This window comes from Kogia breviceps, chromosome 16 (assembly GCF_026419965.1).
Source record: "Kogia breviceps isolate mKogBre1 chromosome 16, mKogBre1 haplotype 1, whole genome shotgun sequence".
NCBI lineage: Eukaryota > Metazoa > Chordata > Mammalia > Artiodactyla > Physeteridae > Kogia > Kogia breviceps.
This window is the reverse complement of record NC_081325.1, coordinates 12,919,040-12,944,610: the sequence shown is the minus strand read 5'-3', so window position 1 is coordinate 12,944,610 and position 25,571 is coordinate 12,919,040. Positions and strand designations below refer to the sequence as shown.

Sequence of the window (25,571 nt, the reverse complement as noted above, 5' to 3'; positions counted from 1 at the left end):
TGACTCAGCCAGTTTCTAGCCCTGTGACCTTAAGCAAATTTTTTAACCTTGCAGAGCCTCAGTTTGCTCATCTTCAAAATGGGATTAACAATGCATGTTGTAGAAGGTAATCTGAGGACTAAGGAGATCGTATATGTAACTTGTTAGCTACGTAATGGTTATCTCATGTCACCTTCCTCTCCGTGCCTTTGTCTTTTAACTCTGCTCCCCTCCTTACCCTTTTCGCTCCTTACTATTTTATAATCTAAAGCTCATACAGATTGCTTTGCCTTGCGTAGCCTGGAGCTCTATTAAAAGATGACTAGAAGTACCTGTATAATTTGGGGAGTGAGGCCCAATGGGGCACCACTGTATCCGGCTGCCCCCTTTCCTTCAGGCAGGACCCCAAATTATGCCCGAGATAGGACACTTGTAAAACTTTCGGTAAAGGCACATCATTTCATCCCTTGTCAAATGTTTAACTCCTCCCCAAAGTCTAATTTAGAGTCCAAGGGCTGTTGTTTCATACACCATTAAAAAAAAAAAAAAAAAGTGTTTTACATACGCCATTGAATTCACCCTTGTGTTTAAAACTCTAGACTGTATAATCCTAATTCTATGTGGTTGTCCTGCGACTTCTCTTTCACTTGTAGAGTCGGGAAGTGAGTAAAGGGAGGGTGGTCCTTCACATTTCCTGCAGTTACACCCCTCTTATTTTTTTTAATGTTTTAAATTTTTATTTATTTATTTATTTTTGGCTGCGTTGGGTCTTTGTTGCTGCGCACGGGCTTTCTCTAGTTGCGGCGAGCGGGGGCCACTCTTCGTTGCGGTGCCCGGGCTTCTCACTGCGGTGGCTTCTCTTGTTGCGGAGCACGGGCTCTAGGCACACGGGCTTCAGTAGTTGTGGCTCACAGGCCCTAGAGCGCAGGCTCAGTAGTTGTGGCGCACAGGCCCTAGAGCGCAGGCTCAGTAGTTGTGGCGCACAGGCTTAGTTGCTCAGCAGCATGTGGGATCTTCCTGAACCAGGGCTCGAACCCGTGTCCCCTGCATTGGCAGGTGGGTTCTTAACCACCGCGCCACCAGGGAAGCCCCACACCCCTCTTATTAAAGAGCACTGCTTTATTCCTAATTGAGACCAAGGCTTCCAGCTCCAGATGTTCTGGGGACTCATCTGTGGCCAGTTCTCTCCTGCTCTTTCAGCTTTCTCGCCATCACTCTCCCATGGAAACTCTTAACTAGAGGTGGAATGGTTGACTCATTGTTTGGCAAACATGCCTTGTGGCTTCCCACTCAGGCACATCTGTGCACCAACATCACCTCCCCCCTCTCTACCTGTCAGTACACTCCCAACATCAAGGACCCGCTGGAATCCCGTATTCCTCGTGAAGTGTGCGCTAACTGAAAACACGTCCTCTCTCCTCTGAACTCCTGTGTTTCTAGCTGAGCCATGTGGCACACTGCCTGGTAACAGGTCTTTCTTATCTTACTGGTCTGTTTTACTGTTTGACGTGTGGTGTGCAAACTTGGTCTCCCAATTAGCCCGCGAGGGTCTGGCAGACAGCGATCATTTCTTCTCCCCACCCTGCCATCCCCTACGCAGCCCTGCATATAGTTGGTACTTGAGTTGACCCTGTTTCCGTTCCAAGTATCATCCCACTGGTACCCTAATTGACCTTAATTTTCTGTTTCCACAATACAGAATTTAAAAAAGAAAAAAAAATTGAATACACTCTGCATCACTGGAAAGCCTCCTTCTTCTAGATTTGGTTTCAGATGTGACTCAATAAGCATAATAATTGTTCCTTCTTCTAGCCATTAATAAATCAGCCCAAGAATATCATAAATCAGCCAAAGAATATCATAAATTGAGCATCCACTCTGTGCAGGGCACTGAGCCAAATGCTTATATTAAAGATTACAGAAAACATGGAAAATGTGGTACAAAAGGGCAAGAGTTCATTTATATATATATATATATATATAAAAACATACATATAAGTTTTATACATATACACACACACACAATCACCTAACACCAAAAAGAATGTAAATAGTGTAAATATCTATAATGAAAAAAGCATTAGGAGTTTATGGAAGAACAATTTTAATGGATTGTGCTTAATAGGGGGAAAATGTTTTGGAACAGGTGATTTGGACCCAAGTTTTGAAGAAAAAGAGGGACGACAGGGTCCATAAGAGCAAAGCCCATGAGTATTTTTGGCCACTATTGTTTCCCCATCAGTTACTGTAGTGCCTGGTCCAGCCAAATGCTGAAAAAGAGAGTAAATCCCATATGGAGAGACCAGGTTATGTAAAAGAGCAAGCATGCTGTGCTTGGAAAGCAGCAAATTTATTTTCTTGGATGCAGCCAAGAAATTCCATGCAGAATCATGGAGAGGAAGGGGAGAAAGAAAATGATGAATGGCATTAAGGTCTTGCCAGGAATTTTGGTTTAAATAGATAGTAACAAACACTTAATTATTCATTCATTCACTTATTCCACAAATATTTATTAAGCATCTACTGTGTGCCAAAGTACATGCTAAGACCCGGGGATTCCGTAGTGAACAAAACACACTCTCTGTCTTCAAGGATCATGCAGTCTCTTCATCACACACTAGTAAGTGGTGTTACATCCTTACGACTCTGATTCTTGTTATTCTCACAGTATTTAGCAAAGGAGAGAAATCTGTCCAGTCTCCATCATTGATGGCTCAGGCAGAGAGCAGAAGCCTTAGTAAAAACGAGCTCCAATGCAGAATATGTCATAATAACAGATGAAATGAAGGCAGCAAGGAGGATTTAAAACTTAAGGACGATCTTTCCACCTGGAAGCTTGTCTGGGGTTATAGAATGGATGGCCGAGTAGCTGTGGCACCAGCTTGAGTTTCTTTACGGGCTCCTGCCTGAGCCCAGGTCCGTCAGTCTCCCTTGGCTTTGGGTCGGTATGATGGGCTAAGAGGATAAAAACTCTTGGGTTAGAAAATAAAAATGTTTAGATTGATTTTTTTTGGGGGGGGTTGTCCAGATTAACTTGCTCTTTGACACATGTCTCTAGAGCGATGGCTGAAATCAATTTTATTAGAAACCGAAAACAGAAATAAAATTTTTTATTTAGGGACAAAGTCAGAGGGTAAGAAGACACAGCAAGTTAATTTTAGAGCAAATGTGGAAATGAAGGAGCCCTTGAAGCAGTACTTGCTACGACAGTGTTTAATGAGAGGACATTGGTTGGTTTCTTCCTGAAATGTTATGAATTTTAAGATTACTGCCTGTTACTGGAATATCTTGGCCTCATTTTCTATTTATCTCATTTTTTTCTTCTTCTCCTTTTTTTAAATTTCTTTTTTTTTTTTTTTTCCCAGGATGACGGCCTCCCAGAAAATGAACATCAGCTGTCAGTAGCAGGAAAGATAAAGAAGCATTTCAACACAGGCCCGAAACCGAACAGCACAGCAGCTGGAGTTTCTGTCATAGCAGTAAGCATCTGAAATATCTACCTATAACTTTTTCAAAGCACTCCACCTAAGAGATGGGCATTACTCAGGAGATTCCACCCAGAGACAGCAGAATGGGTCATTTCTTTAGACAGCTCGACCATTTAAAGCACTGGGGGAGGTCTGGGGCTTATATATATGATGTGTTTTTGCTGATCATTTCCCTGGGAGTCACATCATTATCCAACACCTCCAGGGTGCCTTGCAGTATATATTAATTTCATGATTTATTTGTTAAGGCAGAAAACCTCCCCCACATTGGACTCTGTGCCAATGCAAACTTCTGGGCTCTGAGAAAGAGAGTTCCTAGTGTCCTTTTGCCAGGACCTGGCAGGGGAGGGGAGGGGAGCTGAAAGAGAGGACATGGCAGAAAGAGACTGGAACACTATAGATCTTTGTACGAGACGTAAACGAAAGCCAAAAAACATGGCAGGACGCTTACCCAGTGAGATTTTCAGTGAAACTGAATTGCTGTGAACACCCAAAGAAATCAGGATTTCTTGCTCCTTAGAAATTTCTGTTTTCAAAGCGGAGAGTCTTTTGACATTTACCATTTTGTTGATGTGGCTGCAGGAGGATATATATTTTTTTTTCTGTTCCATACATGCAGACATACACTACATGCAATTTGATAGCAGCTCTAGGCAAAGATTAAATTGGGCAGAGAAATAATGAAACCTCATACTTCCCAGTGTCATATTCTAGAGTAAATATATTCAAGTCCCAGATTACTTGAGTTTTAAATAATTTCCTCTTTTTTTCAGAGTACATACATTTTAATAGCATATTCAATGTGAAATCACTTGAGCCGTTTTTCTTTTTTAAAACAAAGAACTTAGACACTATGATCTCGAATTTTTTAAAGTATTTATGCTACTAAACATACATCATGCTCGTCAGCAATACTGAATATTTAACTACTTCTGTGGGTGTTTTTCTTTTCTTTCTCTTTTTCTTTTTTTTGGTGGTGCTAGAACTCCAGGTAAAGCAAAAGATAACTAAGTGACCTATTTGATACCGTCAGTCCCAGATCTGGGTTACTCAGTATTTAATTAGGAGTTTCCAGAATTTGCATGTGGCACGAATGCATGCATATACTTTCCTGGACTAGTTGCATTTCATGTTTTTTGACTGAACCCTTTCGGCAGGGAGTTCCATGAGTCTGAGTCGCTGGCTCAGGAGTGCACTGACAGCACCAAGTGCCATGCACACTCTTTACCCAGGCTCCTCGGCGCTCCTGGGGGTTTAACGCTTCCAGTTGTCCTTCTGGCCCTCTCTCTCTTTAGTTCTTTCTAAGGAAATTCAGTGTAGACGCGCAGCGGCCCCCCTGTCTTCATCGATCGTCAGCATTCTTTGTTATCAGCTAATATTCCATCAGTGATCACTGAATGTAACAGCCTCATGGTGCTTCTCAGGGAAACCAGACATTCTATCCTCTGTTTTCATCATTCATGTTAAGACACAAGTATATTCCAAGATGTTTGTTTCCACACTTTTCTTTTGGAATGGACTGCCAGCACACTTGTCCATGAAAAGAACTGCTTTTCTGCTCCTGCTGAGGCCTTACAACTGCTAGAGAGGGTGCTTTTTCCACCTCTGTCATTTTGGGTTTTGTTTCGTTTTTCCTGGTCTTTTATTTTAACTAGTCTTTGGTTAAGTTCGCCTTGGTTGCTCAAGAATGCTTTGTTCGCAGTATTCTGGGAGTCTTGTAATGATTGAGAGCAGGAACTTCAGGGCAATTCTCCGATGTACAAACACAGATGGGAGGGGAAATGCTACTTTAATCAAACCTGGATAAATTTTGAAACCTAATCCATATGAGTTTATTAAAACATCATCTAAGTAGATCTCCTAAAAAAACTTCAGTTAGTATTTGAAGATTAGAGGTCCAACTGATTTTTTTTTTTTCTATGACTGGACCATTCTGAATGCAATTTAATATCAGTTTCTCAGTTCTTCACTAATATGTTTCCATGGAGACTGTGCCAACTGGTTAATATAAATTGTAGAATGGGCTGTGTGATGCTGAGTTGTGCATTAGTTGCAAGCTTATTTAATCTCTTTATCCACTGCAAAGTTGTGAAAAAAATCATCAACTTAACTCAGGCTCAAAATAGTTGACTTTTTGGAGAAATGTCTGAAAAAGTGCCTTGTCAGTTCTAAAGCACAATTCACATGTTGACCACTACACCATTGATATTTCAAACATGAAAGAGAATATGGCTGTAAATTTCAGGGGGTATTTCAGGAGAAGCTGGCTGGCCGTAATATATGCATTTATGCATCTTCTCCAGAATGCTTTTCCCTCATAAATGTCCACACCCTCCATGAGAACCTGGGGGAGGTCACTAGGTGCAGGGCAGGTCTGGGAGTTAGAAACGAGCCAGGTTGGCTGCCTTTGTTATTAACTTTCAAAATAGCACCAGATAAGTCAATGTAAACTCCATAACCATGTTCCCATTCTTAAAGTGCACAGAATTAGACTCAGGGGACCATCACAAGATAAAGGAGCCCTGGCATTAAATAATGTCCCCAACTCAAGCTAACGTATAATTGCAAAGGAACGATATTCTGCTGTGAGGCAGAATGTGAGTGCGAGGTAAAAGGAATAGCTTTCAAAAATGGTGCATTCTGTAAAGATCATTGGACGGTTTAATAATGGAATATAATTATTGACTCACCCACATGATAGAAAGTTCTGTAATTAATATAATACTATTATGACTTCTATTTGATAGACATAGGAAAAAAACCTGATTTCAGCATAGATTTCATGCAGACAGAATTTTTCCCCATGGGCATGAATGCTTTCCCCAGAGGCTATCAAATGATATATTTTATTTTAAACTGCCTCTGTTATAGGAGTGCTTTTTTGTAAATTACAAACACCCTTTAAAATTAAAATATATGTACCGTTTAGAACATAGTATCAGCTTGTTTTTTCCAGAAAATCAGCAATTAAATCCCTGGTCTTTAACCGGTAGTTCTCTTTCCTTAGTTAGAAACCTTACTACCTGCTCATAAAGGAATTCATGACACTTTCTTTCTCGGAATGACAAAGGAGAAAAGAGCATACTGTCATAACAAACAGACTCTAATCGCAGGTGTAATTTATGACATGAGTGTAGTTGAACATGCATTCATGGTTCTGAACCTTAATGTTTTCTGTTCGTGTTGTCATTTATTTCTTCTCTTCCTCCCACCCCCTGCATTATTAAGACCAAAGAGAGGACAAATGATAACTTTATATTAAGGTCCTCGAGTTGGCTGGGAGAGTAATTACCAGCTGGAGGCTCACGGGCATCATAGAGCCCTTCTCGGAGGAGAAAAGGTGTCTGACGTTTAGGTCAGGTGACGTGATTAGGTGGAAACCCACTGCTGTCCTCGTAACTGTAACAGTGTGCGTCCATTGTTCCTCCCCTGCCCTTCCCAGTGGTCGCGGGATTCAAACCAAACCAAACCAAACCAAAGAAACCCAGAGCAGAACAGAGAAAGGGAAACAAAAGGTTATTAAAATGCAATTTATAGACATACAATGGAATTAGAGATGACATTTTAACGGCGGACTTCTTGAGAGCCGAGGGATGGGAGGGAGGCCTTATTAGATTTGCTCAGCTTGATGAAGAACCGATGACTCAGATGTCACTTCCAATTTATTTTTCCTCATTTAATGCTGTTTATTATTTTAACCGACAATTTTCCTAATGCTTTCGAGTTCTTCCTTTGCATTTTGGTCGTGCAAATAGAGCATTTCAGTCTAATTGAACAAATCCATACTAATCAATGTGCAAATAATTATGATAGTGGGAAGCTTCCTTCTAAAGCGAGAGACCTCTGCTCTGGGCCATTCCCAGATGTAGAGTTATGGGGCACTTTGCCTGTAGATGGCAATAAAGAGCCAGTTACTGAGGAGCCGTCCCTGGGCTGAAACAGAAATGCAGGCCTTCATCTTCCTAACAGCAAGCGTACTTCAATTTTTTTTTTTTTCTAAATAAAACGAACTGTACATTTTTAAAAAGATTAACATCTCACATTGCTGTTCCGTGAACACTGGGATAGCCTAGTTTATAATCAGAATACCGAACCTTCCGAGCAGTTTTTAGTTTGAACAAGTGCCCCGGCATGTTTTTGAAATGCCTTTGTGAATTTTGTGGTAGAAACTGTCACGCCAGTACCACACTTGAAAGCACTCACGAGCCTCTCCAGAAAGAAAAGTGGTCAACCTGCATCCTCTCGTGGGCAGAGCGGGGCAGCGGGCATACGGCCTGATGATCGTTTCTCAAGTCTGGGGTTGCAGCTTTTATTCCTAGGCAGCCAAAGGCTAACAGCTTATTCCAGGAGGAACAACTTTGAGAACTTATCCTGTCTTCTATTTATCGTACCTTTTGTTCATCATAAGCACTTAACTGTACATATGCATTTTTAATATACAGCGAAAATTATTTTTCCTTTTATTTTCTGTATTTTCTTGGAGAAAATTTACTGTTTTATACCATATCTTTTTAGTTCAGAAATGTAATTGATTCACCTTTAAGAGCAGCTCTGCTTTTGAAGATTAACTCTTAAAGAAAGAAATCCAAATTGCTGTGATGTATGGGGATTCGAAACTTGATTCTTTTCATCTTTTATTTCATATTTATGAAGGCCTCAAACTTAAGCTTCAAGGGGTAAGATTTGGCGGGGGGGGGGCGTCCAATCTGCTTTCTCTTAGGTGGCTAAAGCTGATTTCAGCACTTTATTGTAAAGCATTTTCCATTGCTCTAGAATATGAAGACGTGTTTATATCTTTTGAAATTGAGAGGATATTACTAAATGTGCATTCAAAACTTTGTTTGACAAATTAGATCTTTTCTAACAAATTGGCCTCTGAGATATTCATGGGGGATTAGTGTATTTTCTCGCCTTTTTATTTTCAGTGTGCAGATTTAGGATATTAGCTAGTCACCCTGCAGAAGAGGCATCGTGACTCTATATACATATATAGTCAATGAAGAACAGCTTGGTCTGGAGTCTTAATACTTTAGCACAATGTCGATCCACTGAGTTGCCCCCATTTCTCTCTGCTCAGCTGGACCACGGGTTTACCATCAAGAGATCAGGGTCTTTGGACTACTACCAACAACCAGGAATGTATTGGATAAGGTATGAGATGGTGCAGCTCAAGTCAGTGTTTCCATGGCAACGTGCTGGCAGTCTCCATTAACCAGTTCCTTCAGTGGATAAACATGCTTTTGATTTGTTATCCAGTCCATATGCTGCTTTATCAGTTTCATTTTAATCTTGATTGAGATGCCACACCCCCTCATTCTTTTTTTTCACCCCATTATTCACACTGACATTTGCCAGCTTTCTTTCCATTGCACATGCTCAGTATCAATTTTCCTTACAGTTAAAAGGACAGTATATTTGGTGTTAATGTCAAAGCATTTGCCTGATGTTGCTAATTAAAACAATGATTTCTAGTGTTTTGTCCCTTAACAAATGGAAGAACAACAGTACCTTAGTATATGTTCTAAAGAAGTATATACTGTCATTTTAAAATCATCAAGCCCGACCTTAACCTTAGTAGATGGATGAAACGATGCATTTACACCTTAGTCATAGAAGCTCCTCCCAGCACAGTGAGCTATAGAATGCATTGTGTGTGTTGGTAAGCTTGTGTTTTCAAATTCTCCACCTTTTTTGTTTCATTTTGTTTTTGTTTTATTGTTACCTCTCCCCACCCCCCGCCTCGAAATCCCTTTATGTACTAGCTATTGCATGAATTCATCTTTCGATATTTTGTAACGGTCAGATTACTTAGCTGGCTTATCTGCTCAAGCAAAAGGGACTATGGGAGGTATCGATTTTTTTTTTTTTTAACTGGGTTAAGAATTCTATCCGATCGTTTTCTATTCCAGTCAACTGCGCTGGCATTTCCTTCAAGGGGCGTTGTTTGTGTCTCTTTAAGTTGCCCACAGGCAGGATGAGTTTTGATGACATGAGGAATGAGCTCTGAGGGGTCCAGGCAGCTTTCCTCCTCCATCTGAATGTTTCTGAAATGATCTCCAGGTAAAGCTCCGCGTCTTAGCGTTTGCTAAGAAAAAATTCCACTGGGTTTGGCATTTCCCCCAAATGATGGTGCCTTATGCTGTTCATGGAATAGACCAAGTTGTTAAAACAAACAAACAAACAAACAAAAAAAACGGAAAGAAAGAATAACATATATAATATACAATTAACCCCCAATTATTACTTTTAATTTTTTAATATAATTAGACACTAGAATCAAAGGCATTAGAGATGCAGAAAAGGCCACCCTTTGACAAACTATCCAAATATCTAAGATCATGATAATTTCTAAGCCTGCTGAAAGCAAGAAAATACCCAAACTTCAATAAATATCAAAGTCAGTTTTACATAGAAGGCTGTTTGTATCTTCTAGACAGAGCTGCATACAGGAGTTGCACACCCACCTTTTAATTTACCTAAATAAATAGCTTTATAGATACAGAAATAACTTTTTTAACCTTTTTTTTTGAGGGGGGTGTGTGAATCAATCATGATTTGCCTTTGTGCAGACTCTTTTTACATGGAAGGTGATCCATCCATCTTTTACTTTTTCCTGAAAGATAAGATACATTTTGAAGAGTGCACGAGTGCACATCTCAACGAACTTGCACGAAGTGAGCACACCACTGTAAGCAGCACCCAGATCAGGCACAGAACATCTCTAGCACCCCCAGAGGACCCCCAGCCCCCAGGGCCCTTCCAGGAGGGTCACGTAGCCCTAAGGGTAAACGCTGACCTGGAGTCTGTCCGCATTAATTAGCTTTGCCTGGTTTTGTTCTTTCTATAAATCATCATGCTCCGTCCTTTTTTAATTGTATGTCTCCTAACCTCAGGCATATTAACCAAACATATACGAGTATAGTTGATACACAATTAAAAATAGGCATCAAATATGTCTAATTACAGTTGTGCATATTTGTATAACACAAATTAGACATATAAATTTCAAAAAGAACCTCTAGAAAATTATATTACTAAATTTGTGGGCTTAGGGGTGGGTGCAAAACACCAAATAAACACAGTAATTAATAAACGTAGCCAAGTATAAAAAGGTCAGCTGACTAAAATCCTGGCGATGGTTCGCCTCAGCAGGCAAAATGACAGGTCCCTGAACAAGGGGCAGGAGCGGGTAGAAGATAACCTCTTCTTTCTTTCACACATGAACTGCTCTGTTTTCCAGCTGGGGGCAGTAACAGCAACGTTTAGAGTTAATGCTGTACTGAACAGCGCACCCAGTATGTAAAGCTCAGTTGGAGAAATGATGCTAAAAACTCGTCGGCGTATATGCTTAATCAGGAAGTGTTATAATGCCATTTAGCCCGGAACGAACACGCTCTCCTCAGTGGTTGCAAATGCTCGCCTTTGATCTCCATGGAAGTGGGAGCATTCGTCTAACCATGGTGGCGGCCAGCTTTCCAACATAAACAGTCATTGCAGGGGAAACAGCCCCACTCCCAGATGTTGTGTTTACAAGATTGGGAGTGGGGATGTTCCTGGCTGTTTTCACCGCTCTGAGCAGAACGCTTGGAGACGAGCTTGGGTTTTGTAAAGCAGCTCACATCAGGGCAGAGGCTGGGGAAACGGCTCTTCGGGGTGCCCGGAACTGGCATGTCCCTCTTAGTAGCCTTTCTGGGGACTGGAGAAATGGTGGGAGCCATGCCTCCTCCTTGTATTCATCCTCCTGCCTCGAACAGAGGGATGCTTCCAAGCGGGAGCCAGGGGAGCAGCATATCCTGCATGGCTTCTTTCTCCGCAAGACCTTGCTCCCGTCCCCCAGAGTCTGGAGGCGAGCCTCTGCCAGGAGTGAGCTGCCTGGGCCATTCCACCCTCTCACACACATTCCTGCCTCTCTCAAGTGAAGTTGTCCCTGTGGCAGGTGCTGTGCCAGCAACACATGGGGAATTCCTGCATCTTCTGCACGCACAACAAGGCAACAGCCAGAAAAGGACCTGATTAAGTGAAACAAATATCAAAACAAGACATACGCTAAGAACGCCAAATACGAGAAAACGCAGAGGTGAGCTAGGACAGAAGGGGGGTTGAGGTCAGGCCTGACGTGACTCGTGTGCGTACTAGATTCAAGCACCGTCCTGAAACAGTGAGTAACGAGGCAGTGCGGCAGCAGCCGTACGCGGCCCTTGCAAGGCTATTAGATGCTGTCGTGCTCGGGTGTGAAAAGGAGTGGGGTCAGTTAAATGCATCTTTGCTCGGCGCAGGTTTGGAAGACCGGTTCCCACGAAAGCCAGAGAGGAACCTCCCACGTGGTGTGGAGAGGGTTGCAAAGGCACACAGCAAGTTGCAGGGCACAGGTTGCTTTAGGGACGGTAGCCTTGGCCTTGCTCTGCCATTGGGAAAAGTCCCCCCCATCCTCCAGGAGTGTAAAAAGTGCTGCAGGAAGGAAGGGCAGGGGCCTCTGTTCTAGGAAGGGATTAAGCACCCTCCGTACCCCAGCGCTCAACACATAGAAGAGGCAGAGATTGAAACTTCAAAACCATCCAAAGTGTGATTGCAGAGGAAAGTACAGGGGAGATAGGAGGTTTGGTATGGCAGCTGTACTGTGATGCTCAAAAGTGAGTTATTGTCCAGGAGGCTCAAAAGCTGGGCCACAGCACTTTGTATTATAGTTCCACAAATGGTCACTGAGAGAGACACAGGGCTAGGGAGACATCTGTGTTATTTTACCACATCAAACAACAGGTTGCTCGCTGTTTGAGGTTTTATTTTGTTTCATTTTACCTTCAGAGCCCCCTTAAGAGCAGGTCCCAACAATAGATATATTTGTCTTTTTAAAACTTAACGTACTTGCTATTAGAAATGAGAAATTTCTATGGCATTCCAAGACTTACTGATTGGGTGTAAACTGTGTATGTTTTCCTGAGATTCCTGGTGATTCGGTATTGATGGACAGTTTTGTGGTATTGTCTTTATTTTCATCTTGCTTCAGAACCTCTTTCCCTCTTTATGCTTTAAAAAGACGCCTCCACTCTATTCTATGTATTCTTTTCTGCCATACTTTGCCTCCGTATGTTCCTCAGTGACGTTCACTGATAGGATGTAGGTTTTATCAGGTATAAATGTGTAGGGAAGAATAATCATGAAGAACTTAATCATAAGTATTGACACACTGTTATTAATTGTGTAAATATCCGTATGCTGAAGTCAAACAATTATCAAATACATGTCAAACACATGACACTTCTAGAAACGAAAAAGTCTTGAGGGCTTCCCTGGTGGCGCAGTGGTTGAGAGTCTGCCTGCTGATGCAGGGGACGCGGGTTCGTGCCCGGGTCCGGGAAGATCCCACGTGCCGCGGAGCGGCTGGGCCCATGAGCCGTGGCCGCTGAGCCTGCGCGTTCGGAGCCTGTGCTCCGCAACGGGAGAGGCCACAGCAGTGAGAGGCCCGCGTACTGCGAAAAAAAAATTGAAATGAAACAAACTTGATTAAAGATTGGCAGCTCTGTGCATGGAGAATTGCATGGAGAGTTTGTGGCTTTGGTGTCAGGAAGCCCTGGTTTTGGATCCAGCCTGTCCTACTTACTGTGTTGTGACCTTGGGCAAGGTACATGTTCCTCCTCTGATTCTTAGTTTCCCCATCTATAAAAATGAGACGAGTATTATCAACTTTCCAAATCAGTGGTGAAGATGACATGAGTGGCCTGTGCAAAAGTGCCTTCATGGACCCAGCCCAAATGGGGAGCCCAGAAAAAAACTGTTCCAGGAGAAAATCATCCACTCCACACCACACGAGAGACAGATTTTCCTGGGAAAACTGATCTCTCTCCAGATCCAAGCATTTGTTATTAAAGTAGAACCGTGACCTTTTTTGATGTTCTGATTGGGATAAACTGTTGAATAACTTATATGTTAGATTATTCATGAATTGGGGGCATTAAATTTTACTTAGTCTATAGCCCCAAATCCTGATGACGTATAAGTTTAAAAAGTTATCCTCTAGGGCAGGGATTGGCAAATTACAGCCAATGGGCCAAATCTAGCTCACTGCCTGGTTTTTGAATAAAGTTTTATTGGGACACAGCCACACCCATTCATTTATAAATTACCTATGGTTGCTTCTACTCTACAAGGGCAGAATTGAGTAGTTGTGTCAGAGAATCATACAGCCTACAAAGTCTGAAGTATTAACTCTTGGCCTTCCCAGAAAAAGTTTCTCAATTCCTGTTATAGGAGAAAAATGTTTCTAAATTAAAAGGCAGGGAGTTCCCTGGCGGTCCAGTGGTTAGCACTCGGCGCTTTCCCTGCTGTGGCCCTGGTTCAATCCCTGGTCAGGGAACTAAGATCCCACAAGCTGTGTGGCGTGGCCAAATTTAAAAAAGAAAGATAAAGAGCACCACCCTGGCGGGCTTGTTAAAAACTGACTGTATCACCACCAGCTAGTGGAATGCACAGCACATAGAAGGTACTTCAATAAATATTTGTTAAATTAATGAATGACTGAATCTTCCCATGAAGGGACCATTAATATAGAGAAACCTTGATTGTGAAGATAAATGTTTTTTGGTTTGTTTGTTTTTTTTTTTTTTTTTTTTTTTTTGCGGTATGCGGGCCTCTCACTGTTGTGGCCTCTCCCGTTGCGGAGCACAGGCTCCGGACGCGCAGGCCTAGCGGCCATGGCTCACGGGCTTAGTTGCTCCGCGGCACGTGGGATCCTCCCGGACCGGGGCACGAACCCGTGTCTCCTGCATCGGCAGGCGGATTCTCAACCACTGCGCCACCAGGGAAGCCAGATAAATGTGTTTTTTTAAGAGTCTGGACAATCAAATCACATATGAGATGCTCTACAGTAGCATCCCACTATAGCAACCCAAGAGTAATTCTTTGGCAAAGCTAAAAAAATTGTTTTTGTAATAAAAGGAGTTACCCCTTAATCTACCTGCTTAGTTCTAAATTTTCATAGATCTTCTTAAGATAAACTGTGCCTACAGCTGTCCTTTCTTTTAGTAGCATGATGAAGGAAAAACAACATGGCAGCTCAGCTTAGCTTCTGCTGTGAGAAAATCAGGGGCCGTAGGGCAGAGGAAACACATGAATTTTGCCCTCTAGAAACCAGACCTCAGCAAGTGGCTATCATTTTAACCCCCTGATGGGAGGCCACCAGCAACCCTCTGCAGAGTTGGACCAATGTGGGACTCTGTTAAGAACCAGATCAGCGGGAGGAGCCTGTGTTTATGAAGTGGTGGGAAAGCGTGGGGCCGCCCCGCCCCAGGAGATGAGGAATCACATTTAAGAGACAGGTACCTAGAAAGGAGCTTTGAAGGCCGCTCGTTTCACGAAGCCTCCTTTTGCCATTTAAATGGTCACCTTCACTTTAGGGAAATACCGTGTCTTAGGTCCGGATACTGTGCAGTTCCTGCCTGGTGAGACCCCAAAAGGATATTAAAGCAAAACGAAACAGAACCATAATAAGCATGACAGCAAGACAAAAAAAAAAAAAAATGAGAAGGGTGGATATATCAATCTAGGTGTCAGTTTAATTTTACTATCAAGCAAAACATTTCCAAAGTGGCAAGCAAATCGTAACTCAGTCCCTCCAGAGTAAGGGCGAGCAAAGGAGAGAGCGTTCCTGAGATTAATGCCCCAACAGCTGCATCCCTGGCTCAGTCTCCTAGGTAGTATGAATAATGGATGGGCTCTAAGGCAACATGCACGATAATGTTCTTTTATTAACAAAATGAAGACTGTTTGGGATGGCTGGCAATAAATTAAGAAAAGCGAAAAAGGAAAAACAGGCACCGTTCGCCTCTGAAAAATGCGGTTACTTAAATCCAATAATTACTGCCACGACAGGAAACATCACCTCCGTACTTAAATGAGGTGCATCTCTTGTGGGTCCTGCACATAGTGCAGAACAGAAATATTTTTGATCCATAGACTGGAAGGCCTGTTGTTTACTAAGAGAAAAACATAACCCATTTTAGTAGATTGATGGTGATATTAAGCATATTCAGGTATTTCATAGGTGGAAGTTTCCCTAGGAGTGAAGCACTGTACCTCAGCTCAGGCTGCGGACTGGGAAATGCCTTGATGTGGTTAGAAAACGTGTCCAAGGTCACATAATCAGCTGAGCTAGGACAAAAAGCTGGTTCTCCCGACTTCCCCCTGCTGCTGCTACCAAGGGGATTAAGCTAAAGCTACCAGACAAGGCAAGCATTACACAGATGTGGGTGACTCAGACTTGCAAAAGCAAAGTAATGCTCCAATTCATATTCTCACTTCATTCCTGACCTTCCGCCTCCATGCTGTATTTTTCCTATAGCGTTGCAAAGATAGGCCAGATGGGTACCTCCTAGGTATTTATGGTGATTTCCAAATTTAATGTCAGAAAGGAGGATTTAAAATATCGGAGTACTGTGTGGAGGATAGTGTTGTTTCATTGTAACGGAAAAGGCCAAAGATGTATCTGTTGTTGGAGTAAATATTCTGGGTATGAGGCAAGCGCTGTCTCTGATTCGTGCATGCTTGGTGTTAGGGCCGGCACCAAAACGTGATGGATATGAATTTCTCTAAGAGCTCCAACTGCTATGTGTGTCGCCCCCGGATTTGCTGAGGTAACTGGCATGATCTTACCATTCCTCGGTTTTCACACTTCATCTAGCATCTCCTAAGGACACTCGGATCACCAAGAGCTTGCAGTCTGAGGTAGGGATATGCAGTGTTTCTTTCATGTCGAGCAGGTTTATATTAGTTTCTTCATATCATTTTATTTGGTCAGTTATTTGGTCTGTCAGGATCCCCCAGTCCACTGTTAGCTGGCTATAGCCCCGCACACGACATAGCCGTTGTTATTGGGTACGTATTTTAAATAACTAGATTAGAGCTTCCTATTTGGTTACTACTGGTCAACTCCAGAATCTCAAGAGATGTCTTGCTCACCTCTAACCTGTGCTACTTAGCGCCAAAATGTGATAATGCAGGCTTCAGATTCTCTTACGAGCTTTTAATGAAGTGATAACTTACTGAGGAAACACTTGGGAATTCTACTGCAAGTCCATTCATGTCTGTTCCGCAAAGCTGCAAACTGTGAGCAAAATAACCAATAAAATAATAAATCCGTTAGGAAGTCTTAAGTTTTAATGGAAGATCAAGACTTAGGACCACCTTACCTTATAAAGATAGGCGTTAAGGAGGAGAGACCCAATTTCCTTGATATCTGGGAGATTTTTGTGATTGAGAAAGAGGAAAGCAGTCTTTCAGAAATGGTTGAAAGGGCCCTGGATTTAAATCTATGATACAGCACTTCAGAGGGAAAGTTATGCTTTGAATGTTTTCCGGGGAGAAAATTATCAGTTGGATAATATATATTTTTATAGCAGTACTTAAAAAAATTATGTGTTGGCCTATTCTTCTATTTCTTTGCTGAATTCATCTGTCTTGTACTACATGTCGGACCACAGAATTCAACTGTGAAGTTTTAACTGTACAGATTTTAGAGGCAATTAATTTTACAGCCACACTTAAAATTCTAAAGATATCATATATAACAGTGCTTACTGTGATAAGGAATTGGACCACAATATGTAGTTGTTGAGTAGATAAATATATGAGGTTATTAATGTTATCTACTGTAAGCATTTAATCATATCTAAAACAAATTGCACTCTTAAATATTGGACTCATAATACCTTTAACTTCTTACTCTTTTGTATTAGAGAGTTGTTCGGGGTTCTATTTTCTTTTGTCATTGCTATTCAGAAAGTACCTAATCACCTAAAATAATCTAATTCTGTATTAACTAAGAAATATTTAATATGTCCCTTATATGAGTGTCACAGTTGGCTAGGCATTCTGGAAAATGTGAAGAAGTTTCAGATCCTACCCTAGAGCAGCTTGCATGGGATTTGGAAAATATGCAAAGGAAAGGTAATAGGCCTGTGTGCAGTTAAGTGTCAAAAGTTTGATCAAGACAATACTTGCCTGAGGAATTTAGGGAGAAAAAGTGCGATGCAGAAGGTAAAATGTGATCAAATCTTGGAAAATAGAGAAATGTGAGTGGGCAGGAGGTGGGAGAGGTGATGTCAGGTTGGTGAACACCGTAAGCCAGGATGCAGAGGTGAGTGTGATTCAAGCGCCTTCAGGGAGATGTCAGTTAGGACTATTTGGATTGCAAGGGAAGAAAACCCGAACCAAACTGGCTCTCAGCGCAAAGGAGAAGTATGGTTTTATATCATCTGAAAGGTCCAAAGGTCGGGTCTGGCTTCAGTGATGTGTGGATTCAGCACTCGGTACAGCTTGGTTTCTTTCCATCCCTCCAGTCTGCCTCCCCGTGATGGCTTTAGTCTGGAACTTCACGTGGTACCGGGATGTGGGAAGCAGCTCCAGGCTTGCTAGCCTCTCAGTTGGGGTTCACTGTGAATGTGAAGTCTCAGTGAAAGTCTCCTCATGTCCCGTGAACTGGGTCGGGTGCCCATCCTGAACCAATCACGGGTGTTGGCGAACACAGTCAGCACAGGCTTGCTTCTGGGTGACAAGCCCATCTGCACCCCACCCTCAGAGGCGGAGGTAGGGTCCCCTTCACTGGAACCACAGATTACGTGAGCGGGAGATTTCCATAGGGAAACCGAGGCATGGTTAACCGTAAGCTAAGTGGATGCTGTGTCCACTAACAGGGACATGAGGTCTGCTGATATCACAGGATAATTCTGAGTAATAACCGGAACTAGACCCTGGAAGTTTTTATTGTAAGCACATTGCGACTGTTAGGACGAGGAGTTCAACTTTATGAGGAACGAATCCGACCTGGGGATAAATGACCTGTCAGCTGTGTGCAGGATGGGCTGGGGGTTGGGTGCTCTAGTGGGAAATGATGTGACCTCTGTTGTGCTTTCTCGTATTTCTAAAGCCACAGCATTTGGAGAGTACCTCCTGTGTGCTATGAGCTGGGGGGAAGGCAGACAGGATGCCCACACTTGATCTTGCCCTCCATAGAGGCTACAACGTGGCAGGGAAGACAGTGCGTCAGAGTCCGTTGTGTTGCAGGCAGGGTGTACAGTGATAGCTGTGCGGGGCTTCATGGGAACGCAGAGGAGCTCTTAAAATGAACCACAGTCCGTAGAGCCAGAAGCAGAATAAGCAGGAGCCGTGGGAGGAGAGGCCTGTGGACGGCGATGCCCTCTCAGTCATCTCTGGGAGCAGGTCTGTTTCGTGTAGCATTTGCGAATGTCGCGAGGACCCGGGTGAGTCGGGAACTGCCTGTCTGTCAGTCCTCAGACCCAGGGCTCCCTAGGAGTTGTCTACAGGCCCAGAATGGGATTGTACACGTGGTGGAGGCTGGCTTGCTGTCCCTGAGAGGGCTCTCGGGCCATCAGCCTGGGAAAGCCCTGGCCTTTCGGCCTCTGACGCTGCTCGTGCTGTCTCCTCCCTGGCTCACCCCGGCGGGGATGAGAGGAGGGAGCCAGTGGAGAGCGGCGGCTCCTCTGAGCTCTGTCTCAGTAGACTTGAACTGGGAGGAAATGGCCTGGGCCTCGTGTGAGGGGAGAACTGAGCTCTATTCCTAGTCAGTGATGCGACACGGGCAAGTCGCTCCACGTACCTGGGCCTCGGTTTCCCTGCCTGTAAAGGCAAAGCCCTGGGCGAAGAATGCTTTCTAAACGCTCTTTCAATTCTAAGAGTCTATGCGTCCAACAGAAACAACCATCACACCCTCTTCCATGACCTGTGATCATGACATGCTATGTTTCCAAAAATAGCTGCTGTGAAGTTACTGGTGAATCAGCACAACTGAAAGCCCAGGAGCATTTGAGCATGAAGGCCCGTCAACAAAGGCCAGCATTTAAAAGCTGCTAACTAGAGAAACGGGCAGGAGTGGCCAGAACTGACTGTTTAAATGGGACAGAGCAGGGGCTGTCCAGGCAGAGGGACAAGTGAGGAAGAGAGTATTACTGACCTTATGAGCATCTGGAGAAATGAACATGCAAATGAGGGGGATGGGACCATCCAGGCCCGTGAGTGCCGCCAGCGTCTGCATAAACGGCGTTACAGTATTGGTGGAGAGATGGCTTATTTCAGTGCTGACCGCCAAGAGCGTGACTTGGAATAATTGAGTCAATCATGGGGAGATGAGGTAAAAATGGAGAAGGTGCCAGTGAGAGTAGGCAGGGAGGGAAAGAAAGTACTCTCAGATAAGATCCAATGTGAGCTTTGTTTTGCATTGTTTTCCTCTGACCTGCAGTTCCTTCATTTCAAAACAATATCTTACATTGTAAAGAAAATCAAAACAAAACAAAACACCACCTTCCATTTCTGGGAGTCTTCACCCTTTTGAAAGCATTTGCACATCCATTTTTACATATAGCAACTCTGGAGGGTGGGAGGGCGTTATCCCTGCTCCTTATTTAACTGAGAACTGAGTAAATGGTTCCCACGGTCAGCAGTGGATGGAACAGGACTCAAAATTTCTTACTACAAACCCTCTGTGCACTTTTCTCCCCGACACTAGAGAACCTCAGTCCACTCGTCAGTATTAGTCCCATGCCAGTGACTGTTTTCTTTCTCAAGAAGGTAGAAATAAAAATATTTTTTATGACCAAGAGAAGCATTTATATTACTCTTGGATTAACTACAGAGTGGTTTTTATGTGTCAGACTAAATAGACGCCTGTTTTTTACATTCAACTCTACACAAACAGAGCATTTTCAGTTTGCTTTGAAAGCAAAATACCATGTGTTGTAACTTTACAATGTTTTAAATAAAGTTAGGAATTTGGATTTATGATGCTGAAAAATATCATAAAATCGGTGGGTATAAGACCAAGAACTATGTATGTGAGTTGAGGGTCCTTAAAAATTCGACACTTCGAAGAATACAAGGTAGACATTTCAACACACCAGTTATTGAATCACTGTATTAACAATCTAGTGAAACGAGAAGTGAATTATTAAAGTTTATCTTCCTCATTGATTTGTAACACTGTTATTCAGTGTGTGGATAGTTTTTAAAGCAGAACAGTTCAGCCTGACGAAGCCATTTACTGTACTGGTTTCTACACACTGCCTCTCTTTCTTTATTACTTCATTCTGGAACTTTGATTGGCCCATTTTAGATCTGAGATTGCTCTAATGCTACACTGCAATTGTATGAGGGGCTTAGTTTTCACTTTGTTCTCAGAACCCGGCTGGCTGTAAATTTATCTGTTCTTTGAAGAAGCTAACAGTAAATTTCCAAGAGGAAAAATGGTGGCATATATCCCTGTGGAGGAAAAGTAATCTCTTAAAAGCAGAATAACCTCCAGGCTACATCCTTTTAAGGAGGGACTTTCAAACAAGGATGCCTTCAACTTTTATATGCGTTCTGTATTTTTCTTCAGGCTTTGTACCTGCTCTTCTGCCCTCTGTGTAAGCTTTCTCTGTAATGATCCATTCCTCCTCACACCCATTAAATCTGTTATGAAGTCATGCCCTTCCCAATCCTGATGTCCTAATAACTTCCAGAGCTATGGCCAGAGAGCACATCCTGGAGATCATATGAGGTTTCCTCAGGAAAAGGAGGCATAGGGCCCAAGAGGTGGAATACCTACAACATCGAACCCCAGTTTTGTAAAGTACCACACACTACAATGAAAATGAGCTTCGTAAAGGAAAATCCATGGGAAGGTTTCCATCGGGTTTAATCGCATTCAAAGCAGTTTTCAATTTCTGGCATTGGGTTCATTCAAATTAAACCCATCCTTGCCAGAGATTGAGCCATACTCCCTTATCAACAGATAATAAGATCATTTAGAATGAGGAGGTGCTAAAATAACAGGATGAGCTTGTGGCTCTGTTTCCATGTCTGACAACTTCATCACCTCTCATCTTTATTAGACAGCTGCCTGGAGCTGAATGTTGATGAACGAGACATGCCTGGTGTCCTCACGTGTCAGACACACAGGCCCGAGGCTCCCATTTACCGGGGGCGGGGGGGCGGGTGTCTCTGGCTAGGCTGGGAGCAACTGAGGGTATTAGATGTGGTGCTAGCGGAGGTCTGGGGAGGGCCAGGGAGCTGTTGGACCCACGACATCATCTATCCTGCCTGTGCCTGCGACGTCATGTCCAGGGGCCCTTAGGAGCTGCTTCTGGGGGAGCAGAGGGCACCCCAGCGGTGGTGACTGTGGTCACCAAAAGTGAGCCGTCGTGGACAGGTTAACTTAGCCAGCATATTTTTCTGACCTCAGAAAGTTCCAGAAATCGTTCCTTTTGCCATTTCCTTCAGCCTAATTGTCCTCTTTCTCATTTTATGCCCCTGCTAGACCACCGCTCTTGATAAGGAGAGGCAGGTTTTCCGACGAAGACGCGACCCGGATGTGAGGAGCCGGTACAAGGCCCAGCCAGCCCCGCCCGAACCCAACTCGGAACCGGAGGACTGCTCCCCGAGCTCCTCCGAGACTGTTCGCTCTCCAAACTCGCCCTTTTAACAAGACCCTTTTACTCGGAGTCCTAGCTTAGCCCTTTGAGACTCGGAGGGTTTCCCCCAAATCTATGTAAAACAGTTTCGTCTGATCTACCTGGCACTCAATGCTTGAATGGCCGAGCAGAACAGTGTGTTTTCTGGTATCCTTGTAGCGATTTCCCTTTGCTGAATGAGACTGTGACTTGTCGTTGGTGGAGATGGCAACTTGCTGCTAATCGGGTCCTCAAAGGGTTAAGGCTATTTTGCAACTTTTTAAAGCATAGAAGCAATGAATGTTTTCATCAGTCAGTCTAGGATCTGCAGTATGTAACATAGCACTTGTTAACCCTCTGAGTGCATAGGATTTTATGGGGAACCCTTGGGGGATTTTTCAGGCCTTTGGATTTATACACACGTTTCTTGATTTTGCTGCAGATCAAGGGGTTGTTATTAGATGCTGAGATGTCCAGACAAGAAGAGCCTCTAGAATGATATCTTGCGTGTCCTTTTTTGTGGGTTTAGAACATGGCAGGTTTATAACTTAAGCATCAGCACCCCTCTTTCCTCTTCACAATCCTATTAAGAAAGGGGTTTTTTTTTTTTTTTTTTGCATTGGAGGTCTAACTGTCAGCTGCCCTGAGTCCTGCATCCTGAGTGGAGGGACTTGGGCCTGCAACCAACAGCCTGATGGTGCCCTCAGCCCCAAATTGCCTCCATATGAAGATGGGCTGATGACGCCCCAGAAATGCTGCTTCCACTTTAGCTGCTGCTGCTGCCAGCGCCGACCCTCAAGAAGGCACCATACCTTGTCCTGTGTTTGGTGAGTGAGGGTCTGCCAGCTCGGTATGAGACCTCTACAGGAACACACACACAACTGGTGGAAACGAGCAATAAATTGCCAGGTGCTCTATAGGGCTGGAATGTCAAACAGAAAGAGGCAACAAGATCCTGTTCTTTTTCTCACCTGCTTTTTCATGCATTTCGGTCTTCAGTGTGCGATCCACATAAGAGTATGGCATCCATAAAAAGGAGGAGCACCGGGGCGTAGGGGCCCAGAGGCAGGTGCTCTGCAAGACGGCCAAGGAAAAAGCAGAGTGGCCAAACAATCTAGAATAGTCTCAAAATGGTTTTTAAAGAAATAAACCATTGGGAAGATAATCCCATGTGCATCTTTGGGTTACGTACATATAGTCCCTCGGGGAGAACAGGATGGGAGACATAGAGGGTGTTCCTGAGGATAAAACTTCCTCTCCCTGAGATGACCTTTTTATAGCACTGTCTTTAGCTGTCCAGAGGGAGATGCTGTTTTCTCTCTTTGGGCCAAGAAGTCCTGTCCGACACCTGTATTTTTACTCCTGTTACCAAATCTTTCTCCCTAGCCCTGTGTCTCCCCCAGTGAGCTTCTACTGCAGTGTGTCACGTTCAGAATGGGGGCCTGAGGCAGCCTGTAGTCACTGTGATCCTTAGCGGGGAGGCTGGCCATGGTGTTGGGAGGCAGGGGCCTGACCCAAATGTCCTCCTAAGGTTTGCTCAACTCTGTGGCCTGGGAGACCACCAGTGAGTGATGGCTCGTGAAACTTGCATCTAGATGGCTGAACAGCACTCACTGTCTCGGCTTTGAGATATACTTCAATACCTGAAAGTCTTGAAATGTGTGTGCAGCGCTTCCGCAGTCAGTCCTTACTTTCAAATACAGATGGATCTTTGATGGCTGCTTTTTACTCTTCAACTGATGAAGATATGGTCTATATTACTCTAGAGTTTAAAATCACAGCATGTCATGACTTTTGCACAATTGTTCCCCCAGTTTTTTGCTCTTTCACCTTTAGGTTTACCTCTCCGGTCTGCGTTGTCTTGCCATGTATATATTAGATCATTCATTGCGATTCCGCCCCCACCCCCCGCTCCCTTTTAGAGGGTCCTGAAAGCTTAATCCACAACATCACAAAGTAGCACAAATCAGCTGGGTTTTGGGGGGGAGGAGGAGGAGGGCAGAACATGAGGAAGGGTGTGGCGTGTAGGTAGATTCCATGTTAGTAACGTTCCCTGAACTGGTCAGAAACTACGGCTTTCTCTAGAACTCTAAAGCAAAGCACTATTCTAAGTAAGACTAAGGAGTAGGTAGATAGCTTGGCCTCAGCTCTAAACGTGGGAATATGAAAAAATCCTATGGGCAGAGACCTACCTTCAGTAGATCGTGATCTTCCTTTCTCTGAATTACTGCTTTTCCCGTGGGCATTACGTGTATTGCTCCAATATCTCGTGTACAGACCTTACAGTGCATGGCTCAGGCCTTTTTCCATCCAAGTCTTGAAGGACTGTGGGCCGTGTGAAGCTGTGGCGTGTTTCCCAGAACACTGCAGAGGGGTAGCTCGGAGGAATGCAGGGCCATTCAGCATGGGGATCCCAGTGCATCGCTGTAGAATTTGAGGGATCTATGCTGAATCAACAGCGGAATGTGACCTGTCAAGTAGAAATATTGAGTAATCAGATGGAATGCAATCTTTTCAGCACTAAGCTCTTGGGGTCCTGAATGCCGGAGACGTACTCAGAGGTTTAACAGGCGAGCAGAAGGCACGCTGATGACATGGGTACCCGGACTGCTCTTGCTTTTAGCCAGTACTTTCGATTTTTTTTTCATAACATTCTTGGGATAGTTCAAGTTTGAAATAATTAAGTGGTGGTGTTCTTTAAGGAATTTCTATAACCAAATTGATCTTATTTTTTATTTCACTTTATTATAGAATAAACATGTACCATTTATGGCAGTGTATCTATCTCTATAATTATCAATTTAATCATTGCCACAAGTGTCTCCATATTTTTTTTCCTAAGTATTTAATATAGCTCTTATGGTGGTGGCCTGGTGATGGGGACTGTCTTCCCTTTATTGATACATGACCAACCGTATGGTATTTTCAAGGGAATTTTAAGATTCATTTTGTTTCAGTTTGGTAGTAGACTTGTTAAGGAAAAAACTTTCATTACTTGCATCGTGTAAACCATCTCTGTAGATGAGAACTGTTCATACTGATGAACACATTTTTTTTTTCTCGACATTGTAGCAGAAATCATTTTATTCGTCATAATCAATGAATATGTGATTTGCTCCAGATCATTAGAAGGAAAAGTAAGATTTCAGTCATTGAAAATGTTTTTACTGTAGCCCTGATCTAACTTACACGTGGTGCATACTAAAATAAGCAGAGAAAAAAATTGCAAATAAACTACTGAAAATGCTTGGTGTTTTGTGTTCAGTGAGACCTTCCTAGAACCTGCGCAGGGCCCGCATGGGTGGTGGTTAACAGGCCCATCAGATATTGTTGAAAAAAAGCAACATATCCATGAATGAAGGCTAAAATTGCAATCCTTCACCCTTTGAGGTATATTTCAGTTGGAAAAAAAAAAAAAAAAGAAATGAAAAATTGGCTTAGCTTAGAGGGTCACGGAGCTATCGTATGACCAAGGCTCACGCGCGTTAAATCATGGTGGTTTGCTGGCCAGCAGTGCCCATTTGACGACTCTGTCCCCTGTGCTGAAAGGCAGTTGTGCTTGAGGGAGAGCTTTCTTAATGTTACTGTGTTGCCTGCGTAGCCTGTCTCTGGGTCAGGATCTGTCAGCATTTCCATGATAGACTTCTAATTTCAAAGGTGTTTAATTTGA

The 25,571-nt window shown here is 43.3% G+C and overlaps 1 protein-coding gene across 6 annotated transcripts in view; it reads left to right on the top strand.

The window, feature by feature from the left end:
• Positions 1–25,150, top strand: part of DCLK1 (doublecortin like kinase 1) — a 318,108-nt gene extending 292,958 nt beyond the window's left edge. For 3 of the 6 annotated variants that reach the window (XM_067016792.1, XM_067016791.1, XM_067016794.1), the window contains 3 exons: positions 3,345–3,458; positions 8,545–8,618; positions 21,769–25,150. In XM_067016792.1, the coding sequence (XP_066872893.1) occupies positions 3,345–3,458; positions 8,545–8,618; positions 21,769–21,826 (246 nt within the window). In that variant the 3' untranslated portion in view covers positions 21,827–25,150. The remainder of the gene's footprint in view (positions 1–3,344; positions 3,459–8,544; positions 8,619–21,768) is intronic. The other 3 variants (XM_059042295.2, XM_059042296.2, XM_067016793.1) reach the window with 1 other exon arrangement.
• The last annotated feature ends 421 nt before the right edge of the window (positions 25,151–25,571 follow it).